The 15,183-nt window shown below is 43.9% G+C and overlaps 1 protein-coding gene and 1 long non-coding RNA gene across 4 annotated transcripts in view; one reads left to right on the top strand and one right to left on the bottom strand.

The window, feature by feature from the left end:
- The window catches only part of GRAMD2B (GRAM domain containing 2B), a 65,290-nt gene that overhangs the window by 31,735 nt on the left and 18,372 nt on the right, over positions 1-15,183 (bottom strand). The window contains exon 1 of one of the 3 annotated variants that reach the window (XM_072141473.1): positions 383-720. The exons of 1 other annotated variant lie outside the window; for it this stretch is intronic. Coding sequence is in view for 1 of the 2 variants with exons in the window: in XM_072141466.1 (XP_071997567.1) it covers positions 383-465 (83 nt within the window). In the remaining variant the exon portion in view is untranslated. Of the gene's footprint in view, positions 1-382; positions 721-15,183 lie in introns of those variants that run through there. One more of the 3 variants, XM_072141466.1, reaches the window with a different exon arrangement.
- On the top strand, positions 241-14,559 carry LOC140121648 (uncharacterized). Its single transcript, XR_011854147.1, has 3 exons — positions 241-476; positions 13,053-13,167; positions 14,357-14,559. It is a non-coding gene; the product is annotated as an uncharacterized lncRNA (long non-coding RNA).

The raw sequence follows: 15,183 nt of genomic DNA, 5'->3' as shown, positions 1-15,183 counted from the left end.
AATAAAATATTCATTATTTTTTATTAGAGCTTGGTTTTAGGGTATATTCACTATATAATGTGCATTGTAGAATTACAGTAACAGCAAAGTGAAACAGCTCCACACAAGGAGCCAAGAACCTGCTGTATACAATGTCCTGTGTGACACAATTTCATTCTATTGGTAGCAATTAAGTAACAAAACTCTTATAAACCTGCACCGAAACATGAGGATCTTCTCAGTCACCTGTGTGTGTGGAAAGCCTGAGGGATGTGATCATCCAGCTTTCCCAGGAACAGGTAAACATTACAAAGCTTCACAGAAACGAGCAACAGAGAAGAAAGCAATGTCTGTATATACAATGTATACACTACTTCCGGCCACACACTGCCCGGCTACTTACAGCACTGACAGGCCCTTGGGGTCTTTCCTTAGAGGCCTCTTGGGCTCTTCAGGGTCACACAAGGGCTCAGTCATGACCACCATTTCCACAGCAGGTAAGTGTCTCCAGCTCCTCCAGACACTCGCGCCTCTGCCCCCTCCTCCTCCTGTAGGAACTCTTCTCTTCCTAAACTTCTTCCCCTGCTAAAGAACCGGAACCTCAGCTCTATAAACCCACGGCAAACAAAACACAGCGCTCCAGCACAGACCCAATTCCCGTAATGATATATAATAATACTGCTGATGTTAGGAACCAGTCTGACCAGTCTCTCTACAAGGCGGGAGAAGCCAATTGTCTGTCAGCTGCAAAGCATTTGCTTTTTCCTATGCAAAGCAGCTGATTTTAATTTACCAACAAAAAAAGACCAATTCATGGCTGGAACTACGTAATAACCAGGGCACTGGCTGCCATGTATGTGTATGTGGCGGGTGTGAGGGGCACATTTCCTGCCAGTGTAAATTATTCAGTCAGGAAGACTTGTCCATGCAGTATAACAATGCAGCAGCTAAATGTTTCACAAGAAGATGATTGAGAAGGTCCTTGTTTTACCTGAGGCAGCCAGGATGGTTTACACAGGGGAGAACTTTCCAGAACAGGGGAGGGAATGATTTGGGGAGGATGAGGTGATTTATTGTATAGGCGACTGCACCACAAATACCATAAGTACATCACACTTCCATGCAATGACTTGTTTAAGGGCGCGGTCCCACGGTGCGTTTGCAGACGCAGACCAAACCACGCCCACCGGGGCGGTCCGCGGTCCGATCGCATCGGCGTTTTCCATAGAAACATAGAGAAACGCCGATGCGATCGGACCGCGGACCGCCCCGGTGGGCGTGGTTTGGTCTGCGTCTGCGTTTGCAAACGCACCGTGGGACCGCGCCCTAATAGCATTTGCAAACGCAGACATAGCGGCACTTGTATGATTTGGGGAGCGCGTTCACAGGTTGCGCTTTGGTTGCGTTTTCATTGCGTTTTAAAACGCATTACAACTGCTGAGATGAGGTGATTTGCCTAATTACCTCACCTCAGCTGTTGTAATGCATTTTAAAACGCAATGAAAATGCAACCAAAGCGCAACGGGTGAACGCGCCCTCAGACGCAATGAAAACACAACCAAAGCACAACGTGTGAACGCGCCCTCGGGGCGCGGTCACACGTTCTGCTAGTGTTGCGTTCATAACCCGACGTTAGCGGTCACGGTCGCATGCGTTTGTCTGAACACAACACTAGCCTTATGAACGCAACACTAGCGGAACGTGTGACCGCGCCCTGATGGCGGTTCCTCATTTAGCGTTTTTGTCACATTTTTAAACGCATCCAAAACACAAGTGGAGGGGGCTTGTCTAAAACGCATATGCGTTTCCACTGAAAAACATTTACATTTTGGCCAAACCCCCTCCACCCGCGTTTTGGATGCGTTTTTAAAAATACGACAAAAAACGCCAGGTGGGAAACTGCCCTCAGGCCGCGTTCACACGATGCATTGCATCAACTTTTTTGCTGCGTTTTTGACGTATTCCAAAGGTGTGGACCTTGATCACATGCTGCGGTTACATTGCGTTTTTTCACTCTCAGGGCGCGGTCCCACCGGGCGGTCCGCGGTCCAATCGCATCGGCGTTTCTCTATGTTTCTATTGAAAACGCCGATGCGATTGGACCGGGGACCGCCCGGTGGCCGCGGTTTGGTCTGCGTCTGCGTTTGCAAACGCAACGTGGGACCGCGCCCTCAGCATGTGATCAAGGCTGAGGGCGCGTTCATAACGGGACGATAGCGCACAGTGGGCGGGGCTCGGGTTGATCGCATATGCGTTTCCCGGGAAACGCATGCAATTAATAACCCGATCGCATGCGTTTCTCTGGAAACGCATATGCGATCGCCCCAAACTCTGCCCCCTGTGCGCTAGCGTTGCGTTATGAACGCGCCCTCAAGCTTTTGGAATTTGTCAAAAAAGCAACAAAAAAAGCAATGCATTGTCTGAACGCTGCCTCAAAAGGCCATTGTTTTCAATGGGTCTTTTCACATTGGCTTAATTTTTCACTGATCTGTTGTCCACAGAAAAAAAATAGGGAACATGTCATTCACAGATGCAGATCATGGAAGGCAATAATAGGCTGGTGCCACACGCACCGCTTTGTCTGTGTTTGAAAACGCAAGCGCAGACAAAGCCTCGCCTACCGGGACGAGCTGCCGGTGTTTTGCGTTAATTTAATGCAAAACACCGGCGGCTTGTTCCCGATCGCAGGCGTTTCCAAAGGCAAAACTCAACGGATGCACAATGCCAACACCCATGTGGAACTACCCTTCAGGCAAAGTCTTTGGTTACCTTCACGTAGTGTTTTTGCTGTGTTTTGAAACGGATCAAGGAAAAACACCCCCTATAAAAGCATGTGTGTTTTCACCATATGTTTTCCAATGCATTTCAACACAACAAAAATGTCAAGTGTGAATGTGTCCTTCAAATTCAAGTTACAATCTCATGATTTGCAGTTTTTCATGCATGTGTCCAACACGCATGAACTCCTGTCATCATGTTGAGGCCTCTAGGTCCCGCACTATGTTCAGTCCAGGTAATACGGATGTCATACACTTTGGGGAACACTGACCTAGAATTTATCCAATTTGGCCGGCGCCACACAGGGCGTTTTGTCTGCGCTTGCAAACGCAGACAAAGTCGCGCCCACCGGGGCGGGCTTCGGCCCGTTCGCATCGGCGTTTCTATGGAAACGCCTGCGATCGGGAACGAGCCGCCGGTGTTTTGCGTTAATTTAACGCGAAACACCGGCGGCTCCTTCCCGATCGCAGGCTTTCCATAGAAACGCCGATGCGATCGGGCCGAGGCGCGCCCCGGTGGGCGCGACTTTGTCTGCGTTTGCGTTTGCAAGCGCAGACAAAGCGCCCTGTGTGGCGCCGGCCTTTGCCCCGGTGAGAATTGGAATTTCAAAATTTTTTGCTGTGACGGGACCACGGATTATCAATAAAGCTTCATAACAGACACTTTACAGCTGATCATTGCAGTCTGGGACTATAGTAGAGCACCCAGAGAGCTTCACCAGAGGGCACAGTGGGCAGGGGGGGTCCTTCTTTAACTAGGGGTCATTTGTAAGTCGGGTGTCCATAAGTAGGGGACCGCCTGTATTGGGAAACTGGAAAAAAAGATTTTTCTATTTTAGTCCATTTTGCTGACCAGCGGCTTATATTAAACAACGGTCTTTTGGGAAAAAGTTTGACTTTTTATAGTGTATGTCCCTAATTTATGACTTGCTGGAACCGTTTAAAGAAGTAAATGGACTCCCCAAAATCAGGTTTAGATAAAATAAAAAATATTGAAAGTAGAAGGGATGGATATATTGCACTAAGAAAATACCTAAACCTCAACAGAAATGAAAGTTTTAGGTAACATAAGAATACATTGAATTTGATATCATATTTGTGTTATAATTCTGCACATTGAGACACAATGGAGCTTGGCCTGATACAGGTAAATCACTTATTTATGAGGTTAATACAGTTTGCTATCACTTGATTATAACCTATTACAATTGATTTCTTGCAGTAGTACAACAGATTATATTTAACATGCCTGCTACTGTTTGTTTAAGAACTGATTGGTGTGTATTCAGGCTTTCTGGTCACAGAACACTAGGATGTAAACTCCTAGACTAACAGAATAGTCTAGTGTTATGTGTCAAAATAAGAACTCAACTGGGTGTATGTATTAAGTAAATGGGATCTCTACATCTTTTGCATTGGTCCACAGCCGTTGCACCATATAACAGTTTGTTGAACTAAGAAACTGTGGCCCACAACTGTTACAATACAAGGAAATATATATTTCTTTGGGGTCATGGGCTGGGGTGTTGCTAGGGTCCCAAAAGATCAGAGGCACGGGCCCAATGCTTCTCTACCAAATTTTCAGTAGTATCCACTCCTGTACATAACCCCTTAATTTGTGGTTGTAGCAATAACAACTGTACCTAACATATACAGCTACAGAAAACATAGGAGAAATCCTCACCTATTCCATCCATCGCCTACACATGACGTGTCCTGTGATGTGTAGTTGTTCTCTATCTTCTCCATTATGCCCGGCATCACCTCTTCAGCCACGTGTTATCCCTGTGGAGTTCAGCACACAGACATGTTGGGGCACATTTACTCAGGGCTTTGTGCAGCTTTGCGACGCACTTTTTTTGGACTGTGCCCGTTCTTCAATGTTAAAATGGCTTGCACATGTAATTAAGTAGTGGGCGCGCTGCGATTGTGTCGCACGCAACCCTTTTGTGCCGCAGCTGCGCTGGCTGGCTTCCATTCGACTCAAATTAGGGCAGCCTGACTGATTCGGCGTGAGCGCAGGATTTAACGTTCAAATTGTGTTACAAGCTGAAGCACTTAGATGCACCACTAAAAAGATGGTGAAATCTGTCGGACCTGAGCAGGGAAGCGGCACATTCATGATAACGTGAGCACAAGCTTAGTGAATCGTGGCACAGTGCATTATAATCGGACATGCACTTTCTGTGCCCCCTTATGTTCTTTATTGTCCCTACATCTTGGTTCCCTAACACTTATTCTGCTGCAACCCCAAACACTTTCTCTCCTTTACTATAAGATCCCTTTCACACACACATGTATCCTTTGCTTGGGCCAGGACTGCTGGAGAAGTGTGCAAAAGTGTGTGCACCATTCCGGTCACTCCTTTGGTGGCCGTATGCCACCCGTAATGCCCCCTGTAATGTCCCCCATAGCACTCTGTAATGTCCTCATTGCCCCCTGAAATTTCCTCCACAGCCCCCAGTAATTAATGTCCCCCAAAGCTCTCCACCCCATGTCCTCATAGCCCCCAGTCTCCTCAATGTGGCCCCATTTCCACTACGTAATAAAAAAAAATTATGGACTGAGGAGCAGTGATGTCATCACCTGGCATCTCCTGCTCCCAGCAGTTATAGTAAGCTGATTGAAGCAGGAGACGCTGTGTAATTGCGTCTCCTGCTCTCTGCAGTGAAGAACGGAACTGATGACTCCATTCTCCACTACAGCACTCATCCTAAGGACGTAGATGGCGATGAGAGTGGGGAATGTCCCGCTGACCTGGGACATTCAGGGCATGGGCTCCGGATCTTTTGATCTAGTGATGCCCCTCATGGGCATGGCGGTGGTTTCCATGGCCCCGTGTGTGAGCCGACCGGGTGGACTTTTTCTACTGTCAACAGCACGCGAGCGGACCTGACACATCGATGACACTGAATCCTTTCATCAGATGCCCTTTAAATGACATTGAAAAATAGGAGACTTAACCACCAACTCTTGGATTCAACAACCCTTCGACTTACTAGGGAACAGGGAGAGCTTTCTTGGGTCGTGGCTCCAATGTCTTCAGCTTCATAGTTCCCCAGGGAATAATGGAGTAAAGTTTTTATCCTGACAACCAAACTCTGTGCCTTAATATATCTAGGGTAGTTGGAAAAGAACTTCTCAGGAGGTCCCAGGATGAGGAAAGGAACTTGCTACTGCGCAAACCCAACTAATGAAAGAAGCTATATAGTTATAAAAGTAATTCTATTTAATATCTGGATTAGAAGATACATAAAAGACAAAATAATAAAATCTGGACACTGCGTTTCGCGTCTAACACTGGGCGTTTCATCAGGTCAATAAATATACATGTAGTTACAAGGTTTATATAATGAAAACCTGGAAGTGATGTCACGGATTGAAAAAGAAAAAAATAGAAAAACCTTTTTCTTTCAAATAACTTAATTCATAGGTGATACAAATTGGACAAAATCATAATAAATTAATTTCTAAAACTATTATTAATAGTTAGAGATGAGTGAGCACTAAAATGCTCGAGTGCTCGTTACTTGAGTCAAAATTTTTCCGATGCTCGAGTGCTCGTTTCGAATAACGAACCCCATTGAAGTCAATGGGAGACTCGAGAATTTTTCAAGGGGACCAAGGCTCAGCACAGGGAAGCTTGGCCAAAAACCTGGAAACCTCAGAAAATGATGGAAACACCACGGAAATGGACAGGAAACAGCAGGGGCAGCATGTATGGATGCCTTTGAGGCTGCCTAATCGCACCATTATGCCAAAATTATGGGCAACAGCATGGCGATGACAGAGTGACCGAGTGAGGCAAGATAGCATCTAAAACAGCCAATAATTGACCCTGACACTATAGGGGATGGCATGCGGAGGCAGCGGCAGGCTAGAGAGTGGCATGGCGACATACCCCAAATGGACTCAGGCTTCAAAGCAATTTAAAAAATTCCTTTTGGCGAGGATAATATGTAGCACTGTACGTATCAGTATTTGGCCTGGTTATGGCGGCAGAGATGAACCAAAGGAGGTGAGCAAGAAGCGCTGAAATGATTTCCTATGTGAACAAAAGGTTGACGGTATATTTAGTCGATAACACAGCATGGCGGCGACAGAGTGACAAAGTTCCATAACGTATCTGGTGAAACACCCGAAAAATGAGCCTGACACAGCTCGTTTGCTAAGGGGACGACTTGTGGAGGCAGCTATGGAGACGACTTTTGGAGGCAGCTATGGAGACGACTTTTGGAGGCAGCTATGGAGACGACATGTGGAGGTTGCTATGGAGACAACGTGTGGAGGCAGCTATGAAGATGGCGTGTGGAGGCTGCTATGTAGAGGACGTGTGGAGGCAAAGGGGACAGTTATGGCACCCGAGGTGAACTTAAGGAGGTGAGAAAAGAGGATTAAGTAGATAGATTTTAGAGGTAAAAGATTATAGTAGTAGATTAAAGTTGCTGCAAACAACTAAATGATGTTAGTTGGATCTTAGGATGGAGCTGGCGATCCGCTTCCAGGCGAGCTTTCGTCCAAGCCCCTGCTTCTCGGCTCCTCCCCACCCAAAATGGACCTGGGGACCCGAAGCGTTTACTTTGAAAAAATTTTCATTATCAAACAGCATTTCTAATAACCTTTTGTGTAAGATCAAGTGTAGTACTGTTCTTATAAGTATTTGGCCTGGTTATGGCGGGGGAGGGGAACGTAAAGAGATGCACAAGTAGCGCTGAAATAATATCGGTCAAAGATAAAAAATTGGTGGTATAGTTTGTGGATAACACAGCAGGGTGGCGACAAAGTTAACAATTTTGATGTGGAAGCCGTTAAAACAACCCAAAATTCTGCCTGACACAGCTCGTTTGCCAAGGGGACGATGTATGGAGGCAGCTATGTGGACGACGCGTGGAGGCAGCAGCTGCAGCCTCAGGCTGGCGATTGTCCAGGCGACATAACCAGAATGTACTCCGGTTACAAACAGCATTTCTAAAAACCTTTTGTGTAAGATCAAGTGTAGTACAGTTCATATAAGCATTTGCCCGGCAGCACTCGTCCACGTGTCCGTGGTTAGGTGGACCTTATCATAAACGGCGTTGTTCAGGGCACGGATGATGCTGTCTGACATGTGCTTGTGCAGGGCTGGGATGGCACATCGGAAAAAGTAGTGGCGGCTGGGGACCGTTTACCAAGGGGCGGCCACCGCCATTGGGTTGCGAAAGGCCTCAGTCTAACAGCATATAGGGCAGCATCTCCAGGCTCAGTAATTTGGAGATGTGGATGCTGAGGACTTGGGCATGTGGGTGGGTGGAACCGTATTTCCTCTTGCGCTCCAGCGTCTGGGGTATAAACAGCTGAACGCTGGGCATGGAGACATTGGTGGACGCTGTGGAGGATCGTGGAGGCGAAAGTGTGGTTTTCGAGTGGGAGGTATTTGTGCCAGGGTCCTGGGCAGGGGGCTGACTAGCAGAAGCAGCAAATGACACAGGGGAAGGAGCAGTGGTGTGCCCGGCCAGAGGTGAACGGCCTTGGTTCCATTGAGTGGGGTGTTTAGCATTCATATGCCTGCGCATACTGGTGGTGGTTAAGCTAGTAGTGGTGGAACCCCTGCTGATCCTGGTGTGGTACAGGTTGCACACCACAGTCCGTCGGTCATCCGCTGTTTCTTTAAAGAACCTCCAGACTTCAGAAAATGTAGCCCTCGCCACGGGAGCTTCACTACGTGAAACATTTGGCACTGATACACCAGCTCTGGCCCTGCCTCTCCGTCTGGCCCCACCACTGCCTCTTCCAACCGGTTTTTGTATAGGACTCGCCTCCGCCTCAGAAACAATGTCTTCACCTGGCCTATCAACCCAGCTTGGGTCTGTCACCTCATCATCCTTCGATCCCTCAGTCTGCTCTCCCCTCGGACTTCCTGCCCTGACAACAACTTCACCACTGTCTGACAACCATGTCTCCTCATCGTCCGACACCTCTTTACACACTTCTTCCACTACGTCAACAATGTCATCATCACCCACAGACTGCGACCGTTGGAAAACATGGGCATCGGGAAAGAGCTCAGCAGCAACCTGACAAGTGGTGTTTGACTCTGGGAAGGGTCCAGAAAACAGTTCCTTAGAGTATGCCGGCTCAAATGCCAAATTGTCCTGGGAGGGGGCAGACAAATTACTTAACCCCTTAAGGACGGAGGGTTTTCCGGCTCTTTTCTCGCTCTCCAACTTCAAAAATCCATAACTTTTTCATTTTTCTGTGTACAGACCTGTGTGAGGGCTTATTTTGTGCGTAACAAATTTTACTTTCCCGTAATGTTATTTATTTTAACATGCCGTGTACTGCGAAGCTGAAAAAAAATTCCAAATGTGGAAAAATTGAAAAAAAACCGCACGTGCGTCACGTTCTTGTGGGCTCAGTTTTTACGACTTTCACTCTTCGCTCCAAATAATACGCCTACTTTATTCTTTGGTTGGGTGCGATCGCGGTGATACCAAATTTATATAGGTTTTATTGTGTTTTAATACATTTTCAAAAATTAAACGAATGTGTACAAAAAAGAAAAAAAAATTTTTGCCATCTTCTGACGCTAATAACTTTTTCATACTTTGGCGCACAGAGATGTGTGAGGGGTCATTTTTTGCGAAATGAGGCGACGTTTTCATTGCTACCATTTTGAGGTCTGTGCGACATTTTGATCATTTTTTATTTCATTTTTTATGTTATGTAAAAAGGTGTAAAAGTCGCATTTCGGACATTTGGGCGCCATTTCCCGCCTCGGAGGTCACCGCCGCCTGTAACCGTTTTAATATTTTGATAGATCGGGCATTTTGGGACGCGGCGATACCTAATATGTTTGTGATTTTTACTGTTTATTATGTTTTATATCCGTTCTAGGGAAAGGGGGGTGATTTGAACTTTTAATATTTTCTAAATTTTTTTATTTTTTAAACTTTTTTTTTAATTTTTTTTTTCACTATCTTTTAGACCATCTAGGGTACATTAACCCTAGATGGTCAGATCGCTCCTACCATATACTGCAATACTTCTGTATTGCAATATATGGCATTTTTGCAGCACATTCATTACAATGAGCCACTGGCTCATTGTAACGAATCTGCAGCTGCCAGATAGCCTCGTGTCAAAAGAAGACACGAGGCTACCATGGCAACCGATCGCCGCCCCCCGAGCTACGGCGCAGAGCGTTAAGGGGTTAAAGCATTGTCCGCAATCCACGACATCACCTGTTCGCACTGTTCTGGCCTCAAGAGTGCTCTACCATGAGTCCCAGTAACTTTAGACATGAAGCTACGGAGTGTAGCTCTGTGGCATTTCCCTGCTCCCTCATCAGCACCCAGGACTACGGCCTCTGACCCCTGCAGTAATTGGATGCCCACACCCTATGTCCTCTACCCCTAGCCCTCGGGTTCAACATTTTCAAAATTAAAGTCTATTTCATAGGCCAAACAGAAATATAAACTGTAAATTTTTTTTTTGTTATTTTTTTTTTAAAGAAAAAAATGTGCAGAAGGAATCAGACAGCAACCACAGAAGATGATTGCTATGGCTAGTTTCTAACCTACACTGACAGCACACAAAAGGCTGAGCTGTGCTGTGACTGAGTCTGTCACTTTAACTTTTTGAAAAACGCTAATGTAGCCCTAACAAGGGCTGTTGGGTTCTTGAATCACTCCAGCCTAACAGTAATCTACAAGAACACCCTAACGCTATCCCAGACCAGCAGCAGCTCTCCCCCTAACGGCATCCAGACAGAGAATGATCCGAGCAGCGCGGGCACGGCCTAGTATATTCCAGGGTCACCTGATCAGGCCAGCCAACCACTGCTATCGACGTGTAAGGGTACCACGTGATTCTGGGTGTACTGCAGTCTCCTGGCTTGTGATTGGCTCTGTTTCTGGCCGCCAAAAATCTAAACGCCGCGAGATGCCATTTTCTCAAACGGGCGAAATACTCGATGCCATTTTCTCGAACTCGAAATACCAGAGTATGCTCGTTCATCTCTATTAATAGTCCATATTGTATGATACATATTCCAGAGGTACATAATAACAATTATACATAAAAATTATACATTAAACTGGTCGCTCTGGTTCCATAGCTTGGGGCACATAATAGCCGCTTTGATGCACTGATGGACGCTTGTGGAACGCTTACTGGCTGTAGAAGCCAAATTGGACCAAATCATAATAAATTAATTTCTAAAACCATTATTATAGTCTGCATTGTATAATACTTATTCAAGAGATAATAACAATTATACACGAGAATTATAATTAAAAAACTGATCGCTCTGGTTCCATAGCTTGGAAAGCATAATGGCGGCTTTGATACACTGATGGAACGTTTATGGCTACGGAAGCCGAAGTTGGTCAAAAAGGATATTTGAAAACCTAACTCCGTTAAGACCACTCGGAGAGGATGGAACGCTGTACCGTTTTTAGAGCGCAAGTGGCTACCATATTCAGGGAGTGGCAAGAAGGAGGTGAGTAAAGAGAATAAGACATATAAATGCATCTAATGTGTCAATGGTGTTCTTGTATCTGGTATATAGGGAGTGACCATGTGAGAGGGATATAGGATTACACTATCGCTTCAGAGATTTCATTAGGGCCCTCCGGACTGAGGGTATGTAATTTATATATCCAGTAAAATTCTCTCCTACATAACGTCTGGCACATATTAATTATATTCTCTTTAATGTGGTCTATGGAGCTGATAATCATTGATTTTTCATTTTTCTGATGTTTTAAAGAAAAGTGTTTCGGTCGCCTGATTATATCACACATCGGAATTATCACTAGCAACATATCACATTATGTGGACCTTTACTTGCAACCCTGCAACTCCCCAGTTATCTTAAGGATTCAAACCAGTTAATAAGCTAACTAAAAGCTATAGATTTTTCTTGCTGTTTTTCCCTTCTAACATTAGATGTAAATGGACTTTACTCAAATATACAACACGAGAAAGGCATAGAATGTATAAATAAGTTCCTATCAAAAGATCAAACAATATCAGACAACTTTAAAGAACTCCTAATAGAATTCCTAGCAGTAGTACTCAAGAATAACTATTTTTCATATGGGACTACAATAAACCACCAAAAATGCGGTAGGGTGATGGGTATGAGACTAGCACCTGCCTATGCCAACCTATTTATGGGTATTTTTGAAGCCCAGTATATATCGTCTAGTCACCCATATAGTGATCGGATTCACTTTTAGCGTTCCAAGCTACGGAACCAGAGCGGTCAGTTTTTTAAATATAATTCTTGTGTATAATTGTTATTATCTCTTGAATATGTATTATACAATGCAAACTATAATAATGGTTTTAGAAATTAATTTATTATGATTTGGACCAATTTGGCTTCGGCAGCCAATTTGGGCCAATTTAGAAATTGGCTACCTTGAGACAGCTGAAACGTTGCATCTGCCCACTGGCACGGAGTGCTGCTTCCTTGTTTGGAATTTTTACCTCTGGAATATGTAATGACAATAGGGACTATTAATAATGGTTCTCAAAATTAATTTATTATGATTTTGTCCAATTTGTAACACCTATGAATTAAGTTATTTGAAATAAAAAGGTTTTTCTATTTTTTTCTTTTTCAATCCGTGACATCACTTCTGGGTTATCATTATAAAAACCTTGTAACTACATGTATATTTATTGACCTGATGAAACGCCCAGTGTTAGGCACCAAACGTGTTGTCCAGATTTTATTATTTTGTCTTTTATGTATCTTCTAATCCAGATATTAAATGGAATTACTTTTATAGCTATATAGCTTCTTTGATTAGACGGGTTTGCGCTGTAGCAAGTTCCTTTCTTCATCCTCCTGTCTTCAACCTCTGGAGATGTTCTTCTCCAACTACCCTGGATATATTTTGGCATTTTCTACGCCGGGAAACCTCCACCGGCAGGAACAAGGCAGCACTTGACATGCGTATTGACAGCATTGTGCCTGGTTGCACAATCCACAAAGGTGAGAAAGATATTCCTACATTCTTTCGATAGCCTTGGGAAACCCACACTTATTTGCACCAGAGAGCACCTGTTTCCTCTCTGAACTCTGTGCATGGGGGACCAACTACAATGTTATCACACAATGGTAGATGATTCAGGTTAGACCCCACCAGATCTACCACTCAGTATCAACTGAATGTTGGAGATATAGGGACCCCATGGGACTATTTGACTTATCAGATGGGAGTGTTGAGAAGTAGCCCTCTATTTGTGGCATCTCCTGCCATGGTTTTGCACTGTATGCTAACATCTCGGTTCTCTATTATAAAGATGGGTCATCTCTGCTGCTGTTTGGTGACCGTGAAACAAGTTATACCTTGGCTTTGGAAGTTAACACCCCCACCAACCAAATTGATGTGGGTAGAAGATTTGGACTGTATTCACCGTAAGAACTACATGCCTCTGATATTAAAAGACTAATTATTATACACAGTTTAGAAATTCTGCCTTCTTTGTGTGTCTTATTCTGACTTTGTCTTTCTGGTATATTGCGGATGGTCTTTATTCTTGCGTATGAGGATTTTGTTTCTATATTATACAATGTTATGGGGATGCATCCCAAGCATTTTTCCTGCTCTGTGGGTTTCTTGTACTGGCTGCTTTATGTCTTTTATGCATATAAATGTTTAATTAAAACTTTATTAAACTATAAATTACATAGATAAAGCTACAATAAATGTTACAGACTATAGCCCAGGCGTGCATCCAGCTGCGCGCAGGAGACTGGAGGAGTGAGCTCTGCTCACCCCTCCCACCTCCATAGAAAACCGTACAGCTGGATATCAGTCCCCATTATGTGAATGACCCCTAATAGTTTATTCACCTCATCTTCACTTGTCCAGTCTCTCCTGAACCAAGAGGCACTGTGCATATAGTTGGATCTCAAAAAAACCCTTTAAGAAGCATGTCACATGTTCACACATCTATAGGATGTTGATTTTTTTTCTTCTTCTTTATGCAGCATAGAAAGTGTCTAATTTTGCTCCTGAGTTTGGTGATTAACTATCTTATCATTCAGAATCCGACATGTCTTAAAGATTAGCTGATATCCTCACCAACTTCAAAAGCAATTCAGTTGTCAGAGTGAGCAAAGAGGGAAGGGCGCTGACCTACTCAAACTGAGCAGTTATGATGACAGATAACTTGGCTGATAACAGCAGGCATGTGACAGCTATCAGCGTAAGGTAAATATCCAAATTATGCCATAAACTGATAATAACACCTAGATCTATAAAACTGCATATAGTCCCTGGAAAAAAGAGCATTGATGGCCTTGACCAGTGCTCACGAAAAGGAAAGAAATCTTGTAGAATTCCAACTGTATTTAGTATCTTTAAGATCTTTAGTTTATTAAACCTGAATAATTTGTACTTACTGATTTGTTTATCTGTAGAAAATACTTAATTTATCTTGGTATGCTTTTTTTCCTCAAAAAAAAAACACTCTATACTAAGATACCTTCCAAGAATAAGCGGCATTCTGTTGGGTACTTTACAGACAAAAACCTCAGCGTGTCCCAATTATCTGTCATTTTTGAGAAAACCTTTGTAAATTAGCTTCTTGTTGTCTTACAGGTGTGGTGTCCCCTATAAAAAGGTGTAGAAAGAAGCAAACAGGTGCACCTGCAGATTTGGCCACACCCTTTGTGCACTAAGAAGCTTGCATAAAGATAAGTGATGAATTGTCATGTCAGATGCCCTTTTATATATGTGTACATATGTGTATATATGTGTACTATACTTAGTAGGAAGTAGGAACACTCGTAAGTAGAAGCTACTCAGCAAGGTTTTAAGTTTAATAGTGCATGTCAGTCTTATCGAGAATGGATTTAAGGCTTATTTACTAATGTTTGCAATGTACTTAATTTGTAGAGATCAATGATTTACCGGCATGCTATAGAATACTGCACATGGCTGTTTACATAAATGTATTTATACTAAAACTGTGTGGCTCTTGTTGCTTAATGTATGAACTAGAACGTAACAGTAAAACCAGTATATATGCTTTATCATATTATGCCATGGCTGTAAACTTTATAACCAATGAATGAATAAATCAATAGAAATAGTTGAAAATTTATTACGTGCCAACCATGGTGAGGTGGTACATTTTGTTTCAAAGGTCATTTGACATGGCAAGAATTGCAACTTTATCAAGGCTTTTAAGCTAGTGCAAGCTTTCATAAATCCTCCGCCAAGCTTTTAGACCTCTCTCAATGGGTTTTTATTGTAGTGTTCTGAGCTTGCGAACCCTACTCAGGGCTGCTCTGCTTGAGGCTGTGAATGACAGCTTGCTACGCAGTGTTAATTCCTTTGACTGAGCTGGGTATATGTTTTGTGGAAAGCTGGGTGAGTACTTGTTACTGAGCTGGGAGTGTGTGTGCCAGATTGGCATGTATGTC

The sequence above is a fragment of the Engystomops pustulosus genome, chromosome 1 (genome assembly GCF_040894005.1).
Source record: "Engystomops pustulosus chromosome 1, aEngPut4.maternal, whole genome shotgun sequence".
NCBI lineage: Eukaryota > Metazoa > Chordata > Amphibia > Anura > Leptodactylidae > Engystomops > Engystomops pustulosus.
The sequence above is the reverse complement of the archived record's forward strand: the minus strand, read 5'-3'. Positions and strand labels throughout refer to the sequence as shown.